Source organism: Miniopterus natalensis, chromosome 2, assembly GCF_054644295.1.
Source record: "Miniopterus natalensis isolate mMinNat1 chromosome 2, mMinNat1.hap1, whole genome shotgun sequence".
NCBI classification, from domain to species: domain Eukaryota; kingdom Metazoa; phylum Chordata; class Mammalia; order Chiroptera; family Miniopteridae; genus Miniopterus; species Miniopterus natalensis.
Genome location: NC_142082.1, coordinates 119,018,637 through 119,042,357, shown reverse-complemented (window position 1 = coordinate 119,042,357; position 23,721 = coordinate 119,018,637). Strand labels below are relative to the sequence as shown.

Here is a 23,721-nt window from a genome sequence, read left to right as displayed (position 1 = left end):
AAAGTTGTAAGTACACACTTGAGTTTTTTCTTTTTTTTCTTTCCCAGTCAGAATTGAAGTGACAAAATTATAGGCTGTGTCTTGGAACAATTCTTTTTAGCTCTGTAGGCTAAAGGAAAGAGTCCTAAGGGGGGGAAAAAGCATTTCAAAGTGCTTGAAATGTACTTGTGAAAATGCAAAAGGCAGAAACAATATCCATTAGTCATTCTTGCATATAAAACAGCAAGCCAGGGCAATAAAAAGAATGTACCCATTTAGTTCATTCTTTAAAAATAATGCAAGAAGCACACTAAATCCATTATTCTGAACAATTCCTTTAAAAGTAATCCATTTGCTTGGGTTTTAATGGTATTAATCATGTGTTGTATTCTTTTGCATGCATTTCAATTTTATTTTTATGTGGGATTTTTAAATGTGAATATATTATAAAATGTCAGAATGTGAAAGGACCAGAATGTATGTGGTCTTTATTATTACGAGAAAAGAAAATAAAGTTTACAGAGAATAAATGAATGATAAACCTCTTCTTGTCCCCAACAAATTGTCACCTTGTCAGTCCCAATGTGGGACACGCAGTCCTTTTCTTAGATTTCAGTTCAATCTTCTTTAAAATGAGTTTGACAATATCATAGCTAAAAAGATCAACAACATCAATTACAATAATATTTACTCTATGCCAAGCACATTTTAAAGTACTTGGCATGTACTAACTCATTTAAACCTCACAACAACCTTACAAGATATGTTCTATTATTAGAACTGAGCTAATTGAGGCAAAGAGGCGGTCAGGAAATTGCCTATCATCACAGAGCTAGCAAATGTCAGAACCACTTAGGGATAAATAAAATCCCCCTGGCTGGAGATTACAGCTCTGGTTCATAGCGTGCTTGCTCCCTTCCTTCCTTGCCCTCAGCCCTCTTTTCCCAGCCAGGGTAGAATATATTCACAGCACCCAATTAAATATCCTATGCAGAAGGAAGGTTTTATACTTGCCACTTTCACCCACTTGTCCACACTAACTCCTAACTGCTCCTTACTATCCACTTTTCATAGGAAATTCTGTATTCTTTTGCCCCTTCTTATTTCTATTGTGATGCTTATCTTACTGCTTTGTAACCTCGAGTTCATGGGTTATATGCTCTATGTTTAGGTCCAGGTTATTAGCAGTTCAAAGTTACTTGCATCAAAATCACCTGTGATGCTTGTTAAAAATGTGGAATCCATTTTAATGTGAATTTTAATATACTTCCAGGTGACCCAGGATGAATGCATATGAATTCTTCAAATGCAGTTTATCTTTTGTCCCTAGTGGCAGGCCGCTGAGGGCCGGTGACAGACTGAGCCTCCAGGACATGACCTAGTACAGGGCTGATCTACTTCAGGCTTCCTATTTTCATCAGGCCTACAAGGTAAAAATGGTTGTACATTGTTGAATGGTTGAAAAGAATCGAAAGAAGGAGAATACTTTGTGACACATAAAAATTATAAGGTTTAATTTCCAATGTCCACAAATTCATTTTTCTCAGAACATGGCCAAGCTCATTTGTTTACACAATTGTCAATGGTTGCTTTTGCTCTGTGATGGTAGGGTAGATGTGGCATAGACCTTATAGCCACTGAGCCTAAAATATTTGCTAGACTGCCCTTTAGGGAAAAGTTTGCTGATCCCTAATGTGGTAGTTCACTTCCACCTCTTTAAAAATAAACAACAACAATAAATTTATCCTCTCTATTCACTTGAACATATTGTTTCTAATTGCATTTAAATCGGTAGAAACATCAGACAATTTATTCACAGAAATGCAATACTTGACTGAGTGAATGTATTTTTTTATAGATGGTTTCCTATACTTGTATCTAAATAGGAATATTTTGGATGACATGTTGACATTGGTTAATAATATTACAAAAGTAAAAACTAAGAGAACACAGAACATTTTTAAAAAAAATAACTGTGGACTAAAATTGCAATACTCTTTATTCATAGTTCTATAATTTGTTTCACAGAATTTATCACTACCTAAAATTATTTTTAAATTTATGTTTCTAATGTAAGTTCTTTCAGGGCTAGGGTTATTTCTGACTGGGTTACTGGTATGTCTTCAAGGCCCCAAAGAGTGCTTGGTGCCTGTCCAGGAGATAACACAGAGCACGGATTAAAAGCATGACCTATGAAGTAGAATTCTGGTTCCACTACTTTTTGACAGTGTGGACGTTAGTTATTAGCCCTCTCTTTGCCTCAGGCTCCTTCTGCACCTTCTCCCTCTCCCTCTATAAATGGTGACATCTGTAAAACCAACCTCAAAGTTTACTAATGTAAAGACAAAATGAAAGAAAATGTATAAAACACTTAGAAGAGGGACTCTTATGTTTTAGGTACTATATAAGTGCTAGTTATTAATATTGTTTTACTAAATGTTTGTTGAATGACTGTTGTTTCTGCTAAATATAAATGTGGTCTTGAATTACTATCCTTATATATGTTTTTGATTAAATGTTTTTCATGGTCTTCAGCTTTTATAATTTTGGTTTTATTACTTTTATTTCTACTTCTTTACTGCTGGTATAGGAATGCTACTGATATTTGTGTATATATTTTATATAACCTTATTAAATTTAATAATGAATTCCAAACATTCTTTTTTTTTTTCAGTTTATTTTTTTAGCTTTATTGAGCTGTAGTTCACAAATAAAATTGTAAGTATTTAAAGAGTTAAAGTGATGTTTGGATATACGTGTACATTGTGACCAAGCATTCTTTATATTTGGCTTGTTCTAAATGCTACTTGTTGCACTTAAATATACATTCTCTTACTCTTGAGCAATAGAAATCCTTCATATGGCCATGTAAAGAGATTACTTGCTGGTCTCTTTTATAGCTTAGAGTGATTGTGACACCAAATTCTGTTCAATGGTAGTAAGCAAAAATAATCTGTGCTACTTCCTTCTCATGCCTCTAAAATTTATGTTCTCTCTCTACATTTCTTGATTCCCTCCCATAGCCTGCCAGCTAGAGGCAGATAGGCAATTCAACCCAAACGGCTGCAGCGAGCGCTTCAACCCAGAGACAGAAGTCGAGTGTGTGCGTGCGTGCGTGCGTGTGAGTCGAGCCAATAAAAATTCTGATAAACTCTATTAGTAAGAAAGGATAAAAGCAAGTTGCACAAATGGATTGTGTGATTTAGAACCAGCTACATAGTTTAGAAGCACCATATCAAATTTGTGTGCAGATAAAATTTGTTTGGTTGTTAGAGGAAGTATGTCTAAGATTATGCACGCTACCTATGATGTGAATAATTCTGATATAAATGGAATGTGTTTCCTTAAATTTCAAGGGTTCATGGTCCTCAGCAGTAAATTAAATAATCATAGGGTTTCTGCCATCATAGTAGAAACTGTGCAAAGATAGTTGAGCACCTTGGTCTGAGCACCATGTTGGACTGGGGGTTTTGCTATGAGGTGGTCACAATGGACAGGCGGAGCTTAATATTCTACTGCAAATACTTAGTAAGGCAAGGTGACACAGGGTTGGTAGTTAGCACAGTCATGCATGAGACATATATATGTGTGTGTGTGTGTGTGTGTATGTGTATATATGTATGTGTATGTGTGTGTGAGCCCCTTGGAGAACTGGGTTATGATCTGAATGACTATAGCCAGGAAATGGGACCAGGGTGTAAGTTGGTCCAAACATTTAAATCATCAGTGTCCTCCTACAGCAAATCCAGGACTTAGTCCTGCTCTCATAGGTGCTTCCACATTGAGCCTAAAGGTGTCATCCCCTGAACCTTGTGTTGATACCTGAAAAAGTGTTTTGAGCATGTTGAGTTCACTTGTAAAGAAAAATTTCTGGTGAAACTTATTCCTATTTTCCAACCCATAGCCCAGGAGTTCTAAATAGTGTTGGGCGGAGAGCTCCTGAACACTTGTGTGATATTTTAACCACCCTTTCATGGGAAACATTCTTTGTGTCTCTCAAGTTATTTTCATTAGAGAAGTAAGAACCATCAACATCATTTTGATTATTAGCATGATATTTATCATTTCCTGAGTGATTGTGATAATCCTTGTGCTAGGTTTTTTTACTTTGTGTTATCTCATTTCATTATTACAACAAACTAACAGGTAGGTATCGATCTCTTCATTTTTTTACCAATAGATATTTACAGGTTTAAAATGCAAACTGACTTACCTAACATCACATAGCTTGTAAATGGCAGGCTAGGGAGCCAAACCCTTATCTGTCTGCATCAAAGCCCATGATTTTTCTCTACTATGTCTCCTCTCTAGTTCTCAACTATAGGCTCAGATGAGAATCAATGATATAACTTCTTTCTTTTTTTAAGTTCAGATAACTTGGATACATTATAATTTTCAAATGCTTTACATGTGATGCTGGTATACAGCCAGGACTGAGAACTGCTCCACTCTGACATACACCTCTCAATCTGTGTCTCCTCTTTGGTGACAGACTTCTATGCTATCAAAAATAATTTTCTTTTAAAACACATCAGAGACTCAGTAGAATGCATTTCTTCTAATATTAAAACAATAACTTATTTTCCTCCCCCATTCCCTTTGTTCTGGGCATAACAGAAACTTCAGTGAGGGTACAAATCCATCCAATCCCTTGGAGAGAGAATAGCTATATTTCTGGGAATCAGTGGATAATAACCTAAACCTTGTAAAGAGATTCAAAAAGGAGAAATTCAAAGACATGAATAGGACAGAGACAAGGGCAATGGCTCAGTCGTTTGCTAACTGTGCATTTTGGGTGAGTTGCTTCAAGCTTTCAAACCACGTTTTCTTTTTTTTTCTTTTTTTCGATTTCATGACTTCATTAGCTAGCTTAGAACCCTCAAAACCTAAACACCTCCCTTGCCAGATGAGTGATGAAAACCCATAGTTAAGAAACCCATAGCAAGAGATTTTAGGGGTAAAAGTCTTTCCCCTTCCTCACAAGCTTCACACACTACTATTAAAAAAACCCCTTGTAGAATTGCTAAGCTTGGATTGAGCTGAATTATATCTCCTGAATCATGTTATCCTAAAGGTGAGAAGATATAATCAACACATGGAAACAAATCTGAAAGTTAGAGCTGAAGAGTCAGAGAGCTAAAAAATCAGGCCTGCAGAGTAACATGATAGGAAAAAAACCCTACAACTAAAGTTCAAATCTAGACGTTCTACAAGAAGGTTCTAAAGGCTATTTGTGGAGGCAGGCTCTTCTCTCTGTATTTACTCTGTTCCCTTCTGGGATACGTACTCATCTTACCCCCAAGAGGAAGTGGGTTAATCTGGTAAGAGAATAAAGATATGAAATCCCTGGGAATGCTTTGGGGTGGCCTGAAATCCTAGCAATATGCCCAGCTTGCGTTGTGGGAGTCATCAACTTTGGCCAGGCCCTCTGTGGCCTGCAAGGTGGGCAGGAGACAACGATGGCAGGAACTTGTAATATGCTCTTGGGGCTTACACACAGTGCAGAACAAGGGCAGGGCCATGCATCAGCCACGGTTGGAGCCACAAAGTGCGCAGATACACCTTTTCATCATTTAAACCAGGGGCTCACTTAACCAAGGGCTGGAATTATGGACTGCGGGCTCCTTCACAACTCTGAAGAGCCCACGTGTGCCCAGGGGAGGCTATCCATCCTCTTGCTGCCAATCACTGAAGAGCGACCACCTAAGTAAAATGCTGGTGATCCCCTTCTCTCTCCTCTGACTCGTCACCCCACTTTTTTCTGATAACTTCCATCCCTGTGCCAGCATTTAATGGAACCTTGATCTGACTCCAAAAGCCATCCTCAGCCCACACCACCAACTGCCTCTCATTTGATATTTCTTTTTCAAGGTGCACAGTGTTATACGCTTCTTGATATACGCATGTAGAAAAACTGTGTTGCTCCTGACAAATTTGGATAAGTTTACCTATAACAAGCAAAGGGGCTGATACTTAAAGAATCATTAATGGCTTCCTATTGTCACGGCTAAAAGTCTAACTCTTCAGCCCCGCTGGGCGTGGCTCAGCGGTTGAGCCTCGACCTAGGATCCAGGCGATCAGGGTTTGATTCCCGGTCAGGGCACATGCCCGGTTGTGGGTTCGATCAATGACTCTCTCATCATTGATGTTTCTCTCTCTCTCTCCCTCTCCTTTCCTCTCTCTGAAATCAATAAAGATATATTTAAAAATCAAATAAAATAAAAGTCTAACTCTCCAGATTGGTAGGCAAGGCCCTTTGCTATCCGGATACCGCCTCCTACTTCAGTCCCCGCGCCTCCCCACAGGCCTCCCTCGCTCTGACCCACTGCGCGCAGCGTCTGTGCTGGAGGCTAAGCCTGCGACCCACCTGCCCCCGCGGCCCCAGGCGCCCCCTGTGGGCTCCTTCAGGGGCGGCCTTCACCGAGCCTTCCCGTCAGTCATCCAGAACCTGCCTGGGAGACCACGCGCACTGCCCGCAGCATCGCTGCCCCGTTACCCGCGGGCTTTCCCTCTGCGGTGAGTTTCCCCGACAGTGCGCCGCGTGAGCACGGGAGGCTCCTCCGGGTAGGCGGCGGGGCGCGCTCGGCAGCACCGTCGTCGGGAGCGCACAGCTCCGCGCGGGGAAGGCCGGGCGCCCAAAGCGCGCTTTGCGGCAACAAGACATGGAAACAATCATGTAAAACGACTAGGCCATGGCTGAACTATCGGGCACCCAGTGTGAGAGCTGGCGTTGCCCGCCGTGGGCTGCGGGAGCGCGCGCCTCGCGAGCGCGGGGAGGGCTCCGGGTCCTGCCCCCGCCCAACGCTCACGGTCGTCAGCCCAGCGCGCGGACGCGGGTCACACGCGGGCCCGGCCCCGCCGCCCGGCCCCCCGCCCTTCCCGCCGCCAACAGGCAAGGCGGCAAGGACCCCACGCTCACCCTCAAGCCACGTTTCCTGCTTGTTTAAAATGGTGGTAGTGCTCCCTGCCTTATAAATTCTCACTGTTAATAACAGTAATTATCTCACGATTCAAAGATCTGTGGACCTAAAGGCGAGGAGAGGTAAGTGACACGAGCTGCCTGGCAGAGTGTGAGAAAGTAGCACTTCGTAGGGCTGGACCCAGCCCAGCGCTTCCAAAACAGTAGATCTCCCGGATCCGATGACACTATAATCTAACTGCATTGCGTTTTTCTCTTACAACTATATTCTTTCCTTTTCCTCCCTTCCTTTTTTAAAAAAGCTGACCTTATAAAACTTCCTCAATACATATTCTGATTTTACTTATTTCCCAATTATAGTGTTTTTCAGATGGAAAAATAACATATTGGTTCTATCAACATGTGATTAAATAAGGATATGTCCCCAACAATAAATGTTCATTAAAACAATCTTCAAATGAGATAGAAAGTTGTGATGATTTATAGCTGTGTAGTAAAGAAGCTGGCTCTGCCCAAAGAGAGGTCAGGCCTTTGTCCTCAGCTTCTGGGAAGTGATCTATGTCACTCCTGCTAGAAATACCTTTGTTTGGGGTGAGGTCTGGTCACAGTGGATCTTAGGATGGGGCTGGCCACACTGAATAATCTCATTTTAGGGACAGGTTATGCCAGAAAGAACCACCATATGATTTCGGAGGTTTTGCATCTTGAACTGGAGGCTGAGATCAACAACATGGACAAATAATTAATGATTCTTCTGTAGTAAAATCTCAATAAACACCCTGGACACTTAAAGCTCTGGTAAGCTTCCTGGGTTGGCACTGCTCTGTCGCACATCAGTTCTAGGAGAGAAATGCATCCTTGGGACAATGGAAGTTTGAAACCCTCCCAGATTCTGCCCTATGTGCTTTCCTTGGCGAATTCTGCTTTGAATCATTTCCCTATAATAAGCATAACTGTGAGTATAATAGCTTTCAGTGAGCTGTTAGTCTTTCTAGTGAAGTATAGAACCTGAGAGTAGATTTGGGAACCCTTGTGCTTGCAGCTGGTGTCAGAAGTTCAGCCAGTCTTGTGAAGAATTGTGCCCTCAGCCTTGGCAGGTTGGCTCAGGTAACTGTGCTATGGATTGAATGTTTCTGTGCCCCCAATATCCATCTGTTTGGTCCCAACCCCTAATGTGAATCTGATAGTAAGAGGTGGGGCTTTTGAGATGTAATTGGGTAATGAGGGTGGGGCCCACATGAATTGGATTTAGTGACCTTATAAAGGAGACCCCAGAAGTCTCTCTCGCTTATTCTGCTACGTTAGGACACAAAGAGAAGGCACTATCTATGAACCCGAAAGCAGGCTCTCGCCAGACACTGAATTTGCCAGCACCGTGATATCTGACTTCCCAGCTTCCAGAGCTGTGAGAGAGAGGTGTTCGTTGTCTAAGCAACACAATCTATGGTAGTTTACAGCAGCCTCCCAAAAAGGCTAAGACAAATAACATATGGTAGATACCAGTTGATCAAATTTGTGTTTTCTGCTACAAAGTTTTTAAAAGTTAAAATCATGAACAATTAAATTACTATTTACACAAATAATCAAAAAACAAAAACAAAACAAAAAGAACAGATTAAAGCAATTCATGCATCCTTTTTGTCCATTCATTTCCTTTTAGTGTCCCAAACATTCACGTATTTGGGAATTCCAAATGTCTCAACATTTGAGAGCCATTGTTCTTTCCCTTTAAAAATGAAATGGAAATAAAGAAATGCCGCAGAAATCCTCTCATCTTGTTTAATGTAACTTGAGGTCTCACATTTTCTACACTGAAAACAATGACCAATCCAATGCTCTCATGCCATTTACTTCAGAAAACTAGTCAGAGTCACTGATACTGACATCTATACCAAGGGATAACATTTAGATGCAAGGTTTAAAACACAGTAATCTAATTTATCCAAATAAATTCACATATTAGATGTTTTAATGTGTGTGTTTGTTTTTCTATAGAGTTAAATGTGTAATTTCAACCCAATATTTGGCAATTTAAAGGCACATTAATTTAACTAATTGATTTAATACATGCTTTATTAACTTAGTTAACACCTACGGCTTTTTTTCTGTCAATATAATAAAGCCATGAACCTTGAAATATAACATGAAAATATAACAAATATAAAGATGTCATGATGAATTTAAATAAGTGGTAGAAGGTAAACTGTGAAGTTAGAAACACAGTTTTTATATATAAAGGATTTTTTTTTATTAAGAAATAAGCCAGGAATCCTAGTGGCTACTGTTAAACACTCACGTTTGGAGTCAGGTATCCTGGCTTTGGATTCCTGCTGACTAGTGATAACATGCACACTATTTCACTTAGTTCCTCCAAGCCCCAGTTTCCTCATTTGTAAAATGCTACTAATAATTACTCTTCTGTCATAGGTTAATTGTAATGATTAAGTGAAAATTGTGTGTGTGTGTGTGTGTGTGTGTGTGCACATGCACATGCCCCAACGCCCCTGAGCATGTGTGCATGTACATGTTTGGGGGTGGAGTTGTATAGTGCTTAGCAAAGATTAGAATAATCTCCCCCTCAAGATTGTAGATGCTTTTATTATTACCAATTGCAGAAATAAGTGAATTGGAAGTTATTTATAAAATTCAGGCAGTGCTACACAATTTTCCTATGAACAAATAAGGTACAGCATTTATTTATAGAATAAAAGGAAATTTAGGCTTGGGTATGAAATAAAATATTGTTATTTTATTTATCCCCAAGTTCAAATTTTCAACAGGAAAGTTACCTACTCAACTACTAACTAGCTGATGTTGACCTCTGAGTATAATAATAGCAATACAACTTTGGTACTTCAGGTTTTCAATGTGCTTCCTTTTATATTATTTTATCCAAGTATCATGAAATTTGAAAGATAGGTTGTTCCAAAATTTATTAATATTCCATTTCACAGATGAGGAAACTGAGGAGCAGAGAGGTTGAATAAATTACCAGGTGTTGCATAACTAGTAAAGGACTCAAACTGGAATTGTTTGACTTCAAATTAAATGTCTTTCTTTATTTTAATCTGATACTTGCCTCTCAATGAATTTCATTAAAATTTATTCCATTTAACTTAAAAAAGTAATTACTCTGATAAGAATACTCTAGTAGATACATGAGTAAAATAAATGGGCCAATTTATGATGCTTATGATCAAAGCATTGGTATCAAGCATGATCTTGTTATTAATATGAAGAGACAAAAAGCAGTTAAAAATCGCCATGTGCAAAGATAAAACAACCACATCTGCTATTCACAAGGAGAGCAAATACTATGCTTTTTATCAAAGAAGAGATTTATTTATTCAAAACAGAAAAGAGAGTCTGAAAAGATTGCAAACAGACTGCAAATGTCTCACACCCGACAGGAGACAATTTTAACCTATATTTTAAACAATTGCTTCACACAGGTCTTGGAAATAGTAAAAACAGTGTAAGTGGCAAACAGCAATTTCTTTAGCTCTCTTTTCATTGTTGGGTTTTAACATAGTTACTGTAAGACATCTTGATTCCCTTTTATTTGGAAAAGGTTCTTTGTACTAGAAGAGTAGAATTATCAATAGCAAAGAAGACATTTTCTATTGATGATAATAACTTAATGTAATTTAGTTTCTACACTTATCTTTACAATGCAGTATTACTTACTATAAAGATAATCTATCTAGAGGTATAAGGAATCCTAGGCATTTATGAATAACTGCCAGTTTGACAATGCTGAAAACAAGTGTACCAATATAAAGCAAAAAGAGGGCATCGTTCAACTATCATTAAACTCTTCCATGAAATAAAATCAATTAAGAACTGTAAAATTTTCTACCCCAAAATAGTACAATTCCAACAGCAAAAATTGGTTCCCACAAAGTGGATTCTTCAGAAACTCATAACAGTTTGCATGCAAGTTAAAAACATAGCATCAGAGAATCTTACATTGTCATCAAGGGATATATGCTCAGAACTGCAAGGATGTCAGTACCTTATGCAAAAACGGTGGTCATTAAACAAATACTATTTTCTGGTAAGTTTAGCCAGGATGATTTACTTCAAATGTTAATCAAACAAAAGTCTTGTATTTGGCTTACTGTTAAAATGTTAAGTGAAGGCTGGCCATGGGATTTACTAATAATGAAAATAGTTTCATACATTTACTAATGGTGAAATAAGCTAATCAGCTGAATTAGGATATGTAGAATACATAAACTTAGGGAAATTAGAAAGATGTAAAATCACTCATTTTTATAAAGGCAGTAATAAACAAAAAAATTATGTCTGCTTTTATCTTGTAAATAAGGAAAGAAATAGAATTAAAAGAGCCAAAAAAAAAAAAAAAAAAAAAAAAGGAGCAATTGGCACAAGATAATAACATCAATTTGGGAATTCTGAAATAATTGAATAACTTCAGATGAGTATTGCTATCAGTTACCCCAAGGCTAACTCCTGTAATAAGTACTGCTCATCAACTTTACCACATTCCACACAATTTTCTGGAACATCTTCAGCCATTACATTTCTTTTTGTCTAAACATAGCTGAGTTGCTTACGGATTTCACAAGTGTCCTGATTTTTACCCCTGCTAAGTTTTAGGGAAACATTTTACTCCTGGACTTATTCCAAGTGACTAAAGTCATCTGAGACAATTCTAATTTCATATTTGTATCTCTTCCTTTCAAATTATTATGCATAACAGAACTTCATAGATTTAGACAAGGAAATACTGAGGTAGAATTCTAAGTTTTAGTTGGTAAGTGCTGTGGAAACTTAATTTGTTTAATTTGCTGGGGTAACTTAATGAGAACCTCTTTTGAGTCTACCATCCCACATTGAAATTTCCTTGCATAGTTTTATTGGCTCCTTGGCAGATTCTACACTGTCTTCTCAGTTTCTTTAGGCTAATAAAATGTAACTGTCCCACCTTCCTTAGCAGATAATCCTTGTGTCATTGGGAAAGCTGATAAGATTCCTTTGTCTTCTTTCCTTTCCAAATAAAAATCTGTTATTCGTTTCTTCATGACACAGCCTCTTCTTCCCCCATTTCTCAGAAGAAGCAGTTCTGCTACCTGCTGTTGATTTTGAAACTACGCTTATCTCCCCTTGTGTTGCCCACAAGTAATCCCTTCTCCTTTGTGTCTTCCTTCTTTCTTTCCATCGGCTGCAAGCATTTTCAACAGGCTATGTCTTATTATTGCCTGAATATTCAGCTTTTACCCTTCTCTATTCTTTGTTGCAAACTTTTCAAAAAGTATTATCATCTCCCATTTTAAAATTTCTAATTGACTCAATTTCCTTTTATCACAGCTATTCTCTTTGCATTACAGTTTATTGAAACTGTCTTTGCAAACATTTTTAGTGAGCTTCTAATGCTAAGTCTAATCAGCTCATATTAGACATAATCCTACATGCCTTCATGACACTGTTGGTCACCTCCAATCCCTACAACTCTCTCTCCCCCTCCCTCCCCTCTCCCTTCCTCTCTCCATCCCCCCTCCCTCTTTTCATCTCTCTATCTCTATCACTATTTTTATTTGCTTCAAAGACTCTTGAGTCACTTGAGTTTCCAGCTTTCATTGCTCCTTTCCAGGCTCTTATTGGCTCTTTAAGGTAAGTGCCACCTTTGCTTGTATCTGTTCACCTTTTCCATGTTTCCATTCATTTCCATGAATTCAACAGAATACTTGTTTTTAACCCAACTCAAAGGATTGTAGTGACCATTAAATGGTGAAACATATTTAAAGCAATAGCCATGGTCCATCCATGGTCTTATAAACCCTTCAAACATGTTTGTTACCTCTACCTCCTCCCACTATCCTGATCCAATATTCTTCTGAATGTGAATGGTACTTTATTTGGCCATGAAAATTCTTTATTTTTTTTAAATAGGAAATTAGACTTCAGGGATAAGGCTGGTTGTAGACAAGGTAAAATGAAATGTTAATGTATTTCATAAAATTCTAATTGAAAGTTAGTAAATTAAGAAGTTGGAATAAACATAGAATATACAACATATCGTTCAGCCTATAACTACGTATGCCAGTTGTTTTTATGTGTGAGGCAATCATGTAGAAAAGCTTTTAAAATTAGCACACCTGTGTATTTATTGAAAATTAGTCTGTCAATTGAATGTGTACTGTAGTTTCTGAATAATCCATTTGTCTGGCTTAATTAAATAATTTGAAAAGTATACAGGCTTCTTCTAAAGGAGAGTATATTGTTAGAATGTAATCCATTTATTTTTCTTTTCACTTGCTTTCAATGTACATTTTTTTTATGGCTTCCATTTTAAGCAGTAACAAAATACCCTGCAAGGAATAAAGACTTTATTGTATTTTTTGTCTAAATAATCTGCACACTTATTTAGGAAAATGGCCTATAAAATGTATTCATGTTAACAATACAATCTCCCTGTGTGGGCTATTGAAAGAGGCAAAAAAATAAAAGCAAATTTTGATGATGTATATGTATTTATTTACAATATTGCTTTGATTCTTTCATTTATATCTCTATTTTCCAGTACTGAAAGAACATAAGAAACGCCAGATGGGTGTAATTTCTCTGTTCTACACAGTTCAGTATTTTCTCACACTAGCCCCTTGTTTCTTTCAAGAAATTATAAAAATCTGAACTATAAACCCAGAACCTTTGCTATCATATATATTTTTTACCTTTAACTTTTAGAGGTACCATTGAATACAAAATTAAAAATATGAGCATATCTCTTCCCTCCCTGAGCGCGCTTTGCTGGCTCTCCGTCTTCCACAGGAGGAGGCCGCGCCCTCGCCGGCCCTCACTCAGACCTGCCTCTGCAGCTCCTGCCCGCTTCCCCTCTCCTCCTCCGAGTCTGCTTGCTAAGCTCTTTATAGTCTCCCATCAAATTGTAGGTCATTTTTTTCTCTCTAGGAAGATTTTAAAAATATTTTTCCGGCTCTATTGAGTTGTAATGAACAAATCCCACTGTGTAAACTTAAGGTGTAAAATGTGGTGATTGGATACACATGTGTATTTCTAAATGATGACCACAAAAAGGTTAGTTAACACAGCCATCACCTCACATAGCTACCTTTTATTTTTTATATAAGGACATTTGAGGCCTACCCTCAGCATATTTTAAGATGCAATGTGGCATCGGTAACTATAGTCACCACGCTGTACCTCATTAGGTCTCCTAATGTTATTCATCTTGCAACTAAAAGTTCATATCCCATGACCAATTTCTCCCCATTTCCCTCCACCCACCAATCTACCTCGACTATATGGGCTTGACATTTTTACATTCTACATATAAGTGAGGTCACACATACAGTATTTATCTTTCTTTGTCTAACTGACTTATTTCACTTACTATAAGGCCCTCAAGATTCATCCACGCTGTTGCAAACGGAAGACTGCCTTTAACACCTTCTGCTTTTCCTCATCGGTGCCCATGTAATTAATCACCCTCTTTTGTATTACTAAAAACAAAGTAACATTGTACTTACTAAACCTTGTACTTACTTTCATTTTCACATTAGTCATACTGTAGTATAATTACTTTTTGTTGTGGTAAAGTGTACATAACATAAAATTTACTATTTTTACTATTTTACTAATTTACTATTTTACTAAATTTACTATTGTAACCATTTTTATGTGTACAATTCAGTGGTGTTGTGATGCTCACATTGTTCTGCAGCCATCATAACTTTTCTCATCCTCCCAAACTGAAACTCTGTGCTCATTAAATAACTCACCATTATAGTTACTTTTTAACCACATCTATCTCCCAATCTGTATTTAAGAGAAGAACGATTCCTTTATTAATACCTGAGTTTTATTATTATATGTTCATACCAAGTACTGAACATAATGCCTGATTAAAGAGATGCCCAATAAATGTTTGTTGACATAATGCTTGAGAATATATCCAATAAATGTTTGTTGAATTGGAGTGTCATGATCAAAAGCACCTATCAGGTCATTACGTCAACCAGCCATATCAGATTATGTCAACTTTCCATCTCTATCCTCTCTACCCTGACACTTTACAAAAAAGCGCACACACACACACACACACACACACACACACACACACATCCTTTCAGTGGTGTTCACTTTACGAAACATAATCGAACCAAAGCAAAACTATACCTTCCTTGCTTTCTCATTTCATAAAGTATGAATTCCACATTTTGATCATGGCATTCAGGGCTCTCTAAAATCTGAGTCCTATCAATCTCTCCACCCTCCACTTCTACATCTTTTCACAACTTGATTTTTACCAACACAACATCATTCATTATTATTGAAACAACCAGTTCCAGGTTTTCTTAATCATACTGACTGCTCAGTCTGAAATGTTTTCCACCCGTTTGGAAGCCAAATCTTAGTCTTCCTTTAAAAGTGAGTCTTCTCTAATCCTTTGGTTCAGGATAAATTCCCTTCTCCTCTCTGCTCTTTTGCATTTTGTTTGGGCTTCTATTTTGCATTTATTTAGTTTTGCACTAAATTACATTTTACCTATCTGTTTATATGTTTGTCTCCATCACTTGAGGGCACATTACATGAAAATTTGCATAATTTTTTTACCTGTAATTTTATTTTGTTCCTATTCTTTTCTGTGAGAGACACAGAATTTTCTGCAAATGGTAGTTGCTCAATAATTATACTTGAAAGAACAAACATCTTATTAATTTGATGCATATGTTCAATGTATTGCTGTTTATTAAGCATGCCTAAGGTTTTTCAAACTCTCTATTAAAGAAATAGCCATGGAACAATGTGAAAATACTGGTCACGACAAACTCTATAAGTGAAATTTGACAAATATACATTGATCATAAGGTTCATATCACTATACTGAGTGAAAAAATACAAATGAGCAAGATGCAGTCCATTTTCTCAGGGAACTAACAACCTAGGCTTAGACAGGTACATAATTAACCCTAATGCTGGTTGAGAGATCGTAAGTGCTGAAGCAATAAGATTTAGCAATTTAAGCGAAGGAGCAATGACTACTGGCAAGAAATCATAAAATATTTCATTAAAATTATGATGATGTCTGAGCTTGAGTTTCAATGGGGAAGTATAATTTCAATGGATGAATTGGAGCTATGGAGACATTCCAAGAGAGACATTAGCATAAGATTTAGAGGCAGAAAGAATGTTGGCTGCTTTCAAAAACAATGAATACAATAATTGAATAAGACTTTAGAGGCAGTAAGGGTAGTGAGAGTTAGAGCTGGGTTTGAAAGTTAGGACCATTGAGGAGATTCTTGATGGTATATTACAGGTCTACACAATATATATCATTATACATATATTAATATAGTACATTATGTCAGTAGGTTATTAATATATTAATATTAATATGTATTACTTGTAAGTATACATTACCTATCAGAATATGTTATAAAAAATAATCAATATGATTGGAGCTTTGCTTAATAGGTTTAACTTTGAAGAATTACATAGCAGAAAGGGATAGGAGACAAGGGCAGACAGAAATCTGTTATAAAATCCCAGGTGTGAAACAATGAAGACTGAATTATGGTGGTTCTAATGTACATGGAAAGAGATGAGAGTAAATAGATTGGGGAGGGTAGATTGTAGAGACAGTTAAATATATGAATTGGAACTGCCTGAATACAGAGAGTTAAGACAAATTCAAAGACAAGCACATTTTCAAGTCGGAGAGAATGGTGTCACATTAGGGGAAACAGCTCTCTGGGCTCATCATAGTATAGTAGGACGTAACTTCCAGCATTGTTCTGCTGACATATATGTATTTAGCATAGCACCTAGAGGTTAAAAGTGCTCAGTAAATATTAGCTATTATTATTAAATGATCAATAGAATGATCAAATATGGAAAGTGGAATCTTACTCTAAAATGTTTATTGTTTTGTTTAAAATATAATAAAAAGTTATTAAAAATTCAAATGCTACAGACATATATAGTACAAACACCAGAGACAACTAATAATAACAGCTTGGTATTTATATCTAGTTTTTTTTCTATCCTCACACTAACATTATTATTATTATTATTATTATTATTATTATTATTATTATTATTTGTATCTATACAAAGTTAGGATCATTCTAGGCAGCTTCTTCCTTTTTGTAAAGTCGAATGTTTTGGAGCTCTTTCCAGAACAGAACATATAGTTGTCTCATATCCTTTTTGATAATACTACTTATTTCATTGCATTCAAGTGCCATAGAGAATCTAAGGGACACTCAGGGAATCTAAGGGAAACTAGGTGGAGATTCAGGCCAACAGTGCGTATGTAGCCTTTGTATATATTAGGAAAATTGATCCCTGTAGGTGGTTACAGCCTTGCAGGTGTGTATCTTGATTGGCAAACCCTGAACTTGATCTCACCCTCTCCCCTTGGCCCCATGCTGGGCACCTGTGGCAGAGAACAACCTACACAACCATTAGCAGAGCTGGGAGGAAAAGCCAAGCCAGTGTTTAAAATCGGTGCAGCACAGAAAAGAGCATGAATGTTGAGCTCTTAGCTATAGATTTGGTTGCTTCTCCACAGAAGTCATGGCTGAAGTCTTGGATGGATGAGAAATGGATGAGGCTCCATGAGAGAGATGATACAAAGAAAAGAAATTAAGGAGCGATAACTTCAAAACCACCTGTGGGAATGGAATAAGGGAGACACAACAAGAGACACAGAAAGGGGCAGAGGGAAACAGCATACTGATACACAGGTGATAGAATAAACTCTATCACCTTCCAGACTCTGCTTAAGCACATATATTGTTATATACATATATGTATATATCAAGGTATCATTTGCAGTCTGAATCCCTGCTCTCTGATTTCTCCTTCTGAATTCAGAAAGTGAAATAACTCAGAAAAAGGTTGGATAAATTCCTTGCTATCAGAACTGTCATGATCACCACCAGAAATTCAGGAATCAAACAGGTTCTGATAATGTGGTATCCTCACTTTCCAAGCTTGCTAGATGAACTCAGGAAACAAACAGATTTGAATTATGAGAGACATTTGTAAATACATTATAAATTTAATTTAAAATCTGAAGCATCAAATGAAATTTTCCCCAACCCCTGGCTCATTTAGTCATTTGCAGGAATTTTGTTCTAATAACTGATTGTTTTTTTGTCTATCTTACATATTTTTATTTGGCTCTTAAGAATGTGCTCTCAAATACGTTTTCCTTTTTTTAAATAAAAGTTTTCTTTATTTTCCAAAATACCTTCTTCAGTTACTTCCTCTAATATCCAAACTTTATCTAGTTCCTCTTTCTAAAGCTGCCAATAGCATGAATTTTTCTGAACTGATTTTGTTAGGTTTCTAAAAGTATCCTGTTATCATCAATAAATGATGCCTTACTTATGGAAATTTCTTGTACCATTTGCTGTTCCTGTAGAGAATCAAGAAGTCAAACTGTGTCTTCTGATTTTTTTTTTTAGTATTTTATTATGAAATATAAATAACATTATGAAGAAAAGTTGACTTTTTCCTATCTACTTTCTTTAAAAATCACTAATTATTTTAAACAATTTATTATTAGAAAACTAAGTAAGATACCTTTATTTTTTATTTATTTTTTTGCTCGATCTGTGTGTTCCTAAATAGGAATTCAGGTTTAGACCCATGGAAATGAATTATAATAAACAAGATGAAAATATATTGAAGTTAATAATGAATATACCATTATTTTCCTCTTATTTATATACATAATATAAAACAAAAGCATTCAGCAAGGCTACAGTATTTTGAGAGTAATTTTAATGATTTAAAATTTACCTAATGTTTTTATAAGCAATCAAACGTACATTCTGAGTACAAGAGACAAAAATATTTCCAGGCTAAAACTGTATTAAAGACAAGGATCAAAAACCTTTTCTCTACTTCTGTTCTCAACTAATATTTTCCCATGCTATGTGTAATTGGACTTTTTGGTTGCCATTTCTGGGGCGAAGTTTCAGAGCCTCACTTGAATGTATGGAGCATTTTTATTTCAGCGTAAACACTTCAACCAAGTGGTCCCACTACACCTTCGCTAATGAAAGACAGAAACTACATCACTGCCATATTAAGCAAGACTTTCAAGTTAGTAGTCACCAAATCTTTTGTTTGTCTATCCTTATGAACAAAATATTTTGAGTCACCCCGAATAAACATAAACATACATGAAAATCAAAACTAACAATGATAAGATACAAAAACTTAATATTTTATTTCTGTGCACTCAGGAATGTGCACACTCACGTTAAAGATAATTTATGTATTTTCTCTCATGAAAGGACTGAGTTCTTCTTGTTATTACCCATTGTTTGAGAAGTTCTTTTTTCCCCAGTGACTGGGAAATACCAATCTCTCTCTCTTTCTCTCTCTCTCTCTCTTTTAACCATCCAGTTTGCTAAGCTGATCTGGTTAACAGAAACAAGATTTCTGTCTATGTATACTTTATTTTAATTTATCTTTAGTGTTGAAAATATTACAGATGTCCCTTTTTTCCCCATTAACCGCTTCTACCCCCCACCCACTCCCCACCCCAGGACTTCACCACACTATTGTCTGTGTCCATGGGTTATGTATATATGCATATAAATTCTTTGGTTACTCTCTCCCCACCCACCACCACCTTCCCCCTGAGATTTGTCATTCTGTTCCATGCTTCTATGTCGCTGAATCTACTTTGTCCATCAGTTTATTATGTTCTTTAGATCCCACATATAAGCGAGATCATGTGATGTTTGTCTTTCTCTGCCTGGCTTATTTCGCTTAGCACAATATTCTCCAGGTCCATCTATACTGTCCCGAAGGGTACGAGATCCTTCTTCTTTACAGCTGCATAGTATTCTGTGGTGTAAATGTTCCATAGCTTTTTTATTCACTCATCTACTGATGGGCCCTTCTACGTATATTTTAAACTGTTGTGCCACCATTTATGCTTTTAACACTGCTAGCCTTTAATTCACATGGAACTCATTATTCATACAGGTAAGAGTCCATTACTCCTAAAGTTTAAATTGTTAAGCCTGAAACAAACAGAAGCATATGTAAACTTGTTCAATTGCCCCAGCTTATTTTAAAGAACAGGGAGTTTGTACTGCATAAAATTTTTAGCCTGATTTGAAATGTGTGAATGTGTTTGAGTGTGTAATGTAAATGTAAATATTATTTTGTTAAGAATCTCTTGGTAATATACAATTAATTACATTAACCTCCCACTTCTTTTCATTATTTATTAAATAATTCAATAATTATTTGAATTATTTTAGTATGCCCACTACTAGTAATAATAATATTTACATACATTACTGGAATAAACTTCTGGAAAAATTGCCTCATTAATAAAATGTGTGTGTGTGTGTGTGAGAGAGAAAGAGAGAGGGAGATGGGGCTACTTTAGTGGTCTACACAGATTAAATTCATTATATGTATTTATAAATTTGTTATATATTCTAATAACGCAAGTTCATTTGTGCACTAATAACCAAAAAAAGTAAAATATTCTAAAGTAAAACTGCTCTTTAAATCTGAGAGGATTATAAAATGCTTTAATCTTAGAGTCATGAATGAGATCAAAAGAAATAGATTCAATGATGCCACTAAACATGGGCACAATGCTTTCAGGAGATAAAAATAATAAGGACCTGAGGGAAATATATTTATATCTCCAAGGAATTAACTTCATTGGTAACATTTTTTAAAAATATATTTTATTGATTTCAGAGAGAAGAAGGGAGAGAGAGAGAGAGAGAGAGAAACATCAGAGATGAAAAAGCGTCATTGATCTGTCTGCCTCCTTCACACCCCCTGCTGGGGATGGAGCCCTCAACCCCTGACCGGGAATTGAACCTTGATCTCCTGGTCATAGGTCGATGCTTCACCACTAAGCCATGTAGGCCAGGCAACATTTTCTAAGTTTAAAAAACATGTTACATGTTTTCTAATTTTGGATCCTTGTTTTATTTCTCAGAAGGACTGGCATTCTGACTGCAGTCTTTCTCAGTCCCCATCTCCCTAACACACAGGTCACTAGCTCTTGCTAGATTTCCTTTTATCTCTTAGTGACAGATCTGAATCACATGTGAAAACAAAACTCTGGCAAACAGTTTCAACAGGCCTTGTTCAGTGGCATACACAAAACGAAATTTCTTTTTTTGTGATAGTTTTAATAAACGTGACTTAAAACACAAGGGATATAATGTTAGCAATATTGCACCTCAAAAGAGGAGAAAGTTGGGTATGTTACCTCCTGATTAGCAGCAGCTAGTTCTTCTTCCAGTGCAGAGACTCTTTCTAAAGAAACCCTCAGTCGCTCCCTTACCTAGAAGAAAAACCAAAAGATGTGCCATAATGTACATCCCATACATGTTAAACTGTTAATCCACCATTAACATTATCAAAGACAGTCACAGCTGGTGATTTTTCCACTATTTGAAGTCCTAAGTGCTCCAGAATACTATGAATATGTTGTCACCTCATAGTGTCACTGTATCAAAAGAGATTTCCTTGTAAGTCCTTTTAGTGTTTCCAGGATAGGTTTTCCAGGGGATTTGGAAATAGACCTGTCTTGTTCTCAATTCTGATTCATAGTAAGTGAAGGCAAAGTTGAAAAGTTTCTTATGAATTCATCTGAAAAACGGTCACCAACTAAGCATAAGATGTAGGCAGAAACTTTTTACTTCTTTAAAATAATAAATCATTTTTCATTTGGCATATACTACATAACTACAAAAATTATTTTCTAAAAGCAAAGGATTCTTAGAATCTGAAACACGTTGTCCATTGCTCAAATGTTTTGTGTTAGTTAGAGGTCTACATTGTTATTGAGAGATTGAAAAGTACTTAATTATTCTGGAATTCCTAGCTAGCTTCCAGATATCTAAGGTTAAACCATTATTTTTTGTAGAACTAAAGATTTTGCACATTTAGTTTGAAAATAATTATGATTTACAATGTTTCATACGCAAATGAAACTCAGTGTTTCTTTTATCCTTGCTTTCTAAAATTGTTATATTTATTATATCTTCAGATGTATAGATATTCCCTATATATTACATTTATCCAAAAGGGTAAATATCTTTATCATGTGAAAATATTACATTTATAAAAAAATTCAGAAAAAATTAATTTGGCTGAATTAAAAGGAATGACTATAGCAGCTTCATTTTCCTTAATAAAAAAAAAAATAAACAAAATTTATATCTTTAACTTAAGATGCAATTTATGGCCCCGATGGTGTGGCTCACTTGGTTGACCTTCCTCCCGTGCACTGAAAGGTTGCTGGTTGGATTCCGGCGGTTGGGGCACATGCCCAGGTTGCAGGTTTGAGCCCTGGTTGGGGTGCATGCAGGAGGTTTGAGTCCTGGTGGGAGGCTTGACCCATGTGCAGGAGGCTACCAACTGATGTTTCTTTTTCTTCCCCTCTCCCTTCTTCTCTCTTTAAAATCAGTAAAAACATTTCATTTTTTTAAAAGATGCAGTTTATGGTGAGTTTTTGGGTATTTTTGAATTAACCTAGAGGTTTTTTTTTCATGAGAATGTTACAGTATTTGCAAAGTGAATATGTATTTAAATATATAATTATATATTTATAAACTTTAACTTTGTTATAATTTTGTTAATTTATTGAGAGTATATTTTATGGTATTCTCTTTTTAGTAAGATTTAACGGGGAATATAAGTTAAATACTCTATGAAATACATAAAAACATACATAAAATTTTGATGGCTTGGCGCCGGCTGGAAAGAAAAAATGCAAAGAATCAGGGTCCGGTTTGTAAAATGCAGTCCTGCCCTCTACGTTGCAAGTCGCAGGCAGTTACACGGTTTTGCGACCGCGTGGTAGAGCCCTATTTTTTAAAAATATGTTTTAACTGATTTTTTTTAGAGAAAGAGAGGAAGGGTAAGGGAGAGAGAGAAACAACCAGAGAGAAACATCAATCAGCAGCCTCCTGAACACTCCCAGTGGAGCAAATGCCCTGACTGGGAATCAAACTGGCAACCTCTTGGTGCATCCGACCCCGAGGCTCAGCCAACTGAACCACACCGGCCAGGGCCATACATACCAATTTTAAAGTTGCAGTTAAAATATTCTTTTCCAATTAGCAAATAAACAAAAAGCACTACTGTCCTATAAATCTAGAATCTAATTTGAAATCTTAAAAAATTTCAACGTACTTTTGTACTCTATAATGATATCTGATATATATTCCAGTGACCGGGTGCACTTAACTCCTGAAATAATCTTGAGTAATAAAGAATAAGTATCTGAGTTGAGTTTAACATTAGTTATATTTTATTACACTCAAATTCTCTGCAAACTGGTAATACATATATACATACATAAATGGACATTTGATAACAGATAATTATGCAAATACTTCATGATATCTAGGTGTACTAGACTGCCAGGTATCAGTGCTATTAGACACATAGCCAATTATTCACAAAAATGCATAAAACTAATTCTGATTAATAACTGAACAGAGCTAATTGGAAGGAATTCTTTGATGATTTGACTTGGGGATACTTTCTTATGAACATCTTAGAAAGATGCTAAGAAGCAAATATCCCCAAGACATGAAAATGAGGAGGACTAGTGATATGTGGAATACAGATATGAACAAAAATTTTAATAGATGTGCTTGATATTTTAACAAAGAGAGTTGTGAAGTTTTATGCTCACTTCCTAAAATACCAACTATAAAATATGGGTGTTCTGGTAAAGGTTTAGGAATCCTAGTTGATGAGAACAGCAGCGTGAAATTGTTCAATATAAGTATATGATCTCATGGTATGCACCATTGATCGGATCA

General features: G+C 36.4%; 1 protein-coding gene across 1 annotated transcript in view; it reads right to left on the bottom strand.

The window, feature by feature from the left end:
• The window catches only part of PPFIA2 (PPFI scaffold protein A2), a 418,639-nt gene that overhangs the window by 140,323 nt on the left and 254,595 nt on the right, over positions 1–23,721 (bottom strand). The window contains exon 6 of the mRNA XM_087814518.1: positions 21,153–21,227. Within this exon, the coding sequence (XP_087670644.1) occupies positions 21,153–21,227 (75 nt within the window). The remainder of the gene's footprint in view (positions 1–21,152; positions 21,228–23,721) is intronic.